The sequence below is a fragment of the Rhinopithecus bieti genome, unplaced genomic scaffold (assembly GCF_001698545.2).
Source record: "Rhinopithecus bieti isolate Rb0 unplaced genomic scaffold, ASM169854v2 scaffold_70463, whole genome shotgun sequence".
Classification (NCBI taxonomy): domain Eukaryota; kingdom Metazoa; phylum Chordata; class Mammalia; order Primates; family Cercopithecidae; genus Rhinopithecus; species Rhinopithecus bieti.
The window spans coordinates 1-1,358 of record NW_016870308.1 but is presented as its reverse complement, the minus strand read 5'-3'; the positions used below and the strand labels follow the sequence as shown (position 1 = coordinate 1,358).

At 66.3% G+C, this 1,358-nt stretch overlaps 1 protein-coding gene across 1 annotated transcript; it reads right to left on the bottom strand.

Moving 5' to 3' along the window:
* Positions 1 to 3: 3 nt before the first annotated feature.
* Positions 4 to 1,097, bottom strand: LOC108525562 (transcription factor SOX-3; the record flags this gene model as incomplete). The annotated part of the gene is made up of 1 exon (XM_017866501.1): positions 4 to 1,097. A coding segment is annotated over exon 1 (1,044 nt), but the record flags the coding sequence as incomplete, so codon positions are not given.
* Between the last annotated feature and the right edge of the window lie 261 nt (positions 1,098 to 1,358).

Genomic DNA, 1,358 nt, shown 5'->3' with positions numbered 1-1,358 from the left:
CCCGTAGGCGGCGGCCGCGGCGGCTGTGGCTGAGGGCGCCATGCCCCCGTAGCCCGAGGCGGCGGCGGCTGCGGCAGCGACGTTCATGTAGCTCTGAGCGCCGGGCGGCATCATGGGGCTGTACTGCAGGCCGGCCATGTCGTAGCGGTGCATCGGCGGCAGCGCTGGCGGTGGCGGCGGGCTGCTCATGCTCGGGGGCTGCGCGTAGCCCAGCTGCTCCTGCACCAGCGAGTACGCGCCGTTGGCCCAGCCGTTCACGTGCGTGTACGTGTCCAGGCGCTGGCCCACGCCCACCGGACTGCTAGCGGCAGCGGCTGCGGCCGCAGCAGCGGCGGCGGCGGCGGCGGCACCGGGGGGCAGCAGGCCACTGGGCAGGGAGTACTTATCTTTCTTGAGCAGCGTCTTGGTCTTGCGGCGCGGTCGGTACTTGTAGTCCGGATACTCCTTCATGTGCACGGCGCGAAGTCTCTTGGCCTCGTCGATGAATGGTCGCTTCTCGGCGTCGGTCAGTAGTTTCCAGTCGGCGCCCAAGCGCTTGCTGATCTCAGAATTGTGCATCTTGGGGTTCTCCAGGGCCATTTTGCGCCGCTGCCCGCGGGACCATACCATGAAGGCGTTCATGGGCCGCTTCACACGGTCCTGGTCTGTGCCACCGCCACCGCCGCTCGAACCACCGCTGCTGCCGCCGCCTGCGTTCGCCCCGCCGGCTGCGTTCGCACTACTCTTGCCTGCACCTCCCGGGGCTGCGGGGCCGCCGGTGCCCGCCGCTTGTGTGGGTGTCCCTACGGGGTTCTTGAGTTCAGTCTCCAGAAGGCTGTACATTGCCGGGGCGGGAAGAAGGTGCGCCAGCGTGGCGGGAGGAGAAGGCGCTCCCGGGGCTGGAGCGGCCACCGTGAAAAGGCCCTGGGATTCCGTCGGAGCGGAGCTTGGGGGCCTGTGGGCCAGCGAGTCCGGCGGGAAGGGTAGGCTTATCAAAATGCTCCGCGCCAAGTCAGCAGGAACCCGCGGGCTTCTCGCACCTGATGCGTTGTCTCGAGCAGGTCGCATTCACAGTCTGGCTGGGCTCTAGCCGGGCCCCTTATATACCTGCTCGGATCCCCCGGGGTTGGGGTTTGGTCCGCCCCTCGCCACCCGGAGGACCCGTGATTGACAGTTTCGCAGTGATGCGCCCTGGCCAATCATTACCGAGCCCCCGTTCGGCCTGGCTGGGAAAAAAAATGTTCGGGGAGCCCTTTCGTTCACCCCACTCCCCTCTTTTGGCCTAGTGACGTGGTAAGAGTTACTTAGGAGGCGGGAGTCCACGAGACCCACTCAGAGGCCACCAATTAGGGTTTCAAAAGTTTGAAAGAACGAAACCT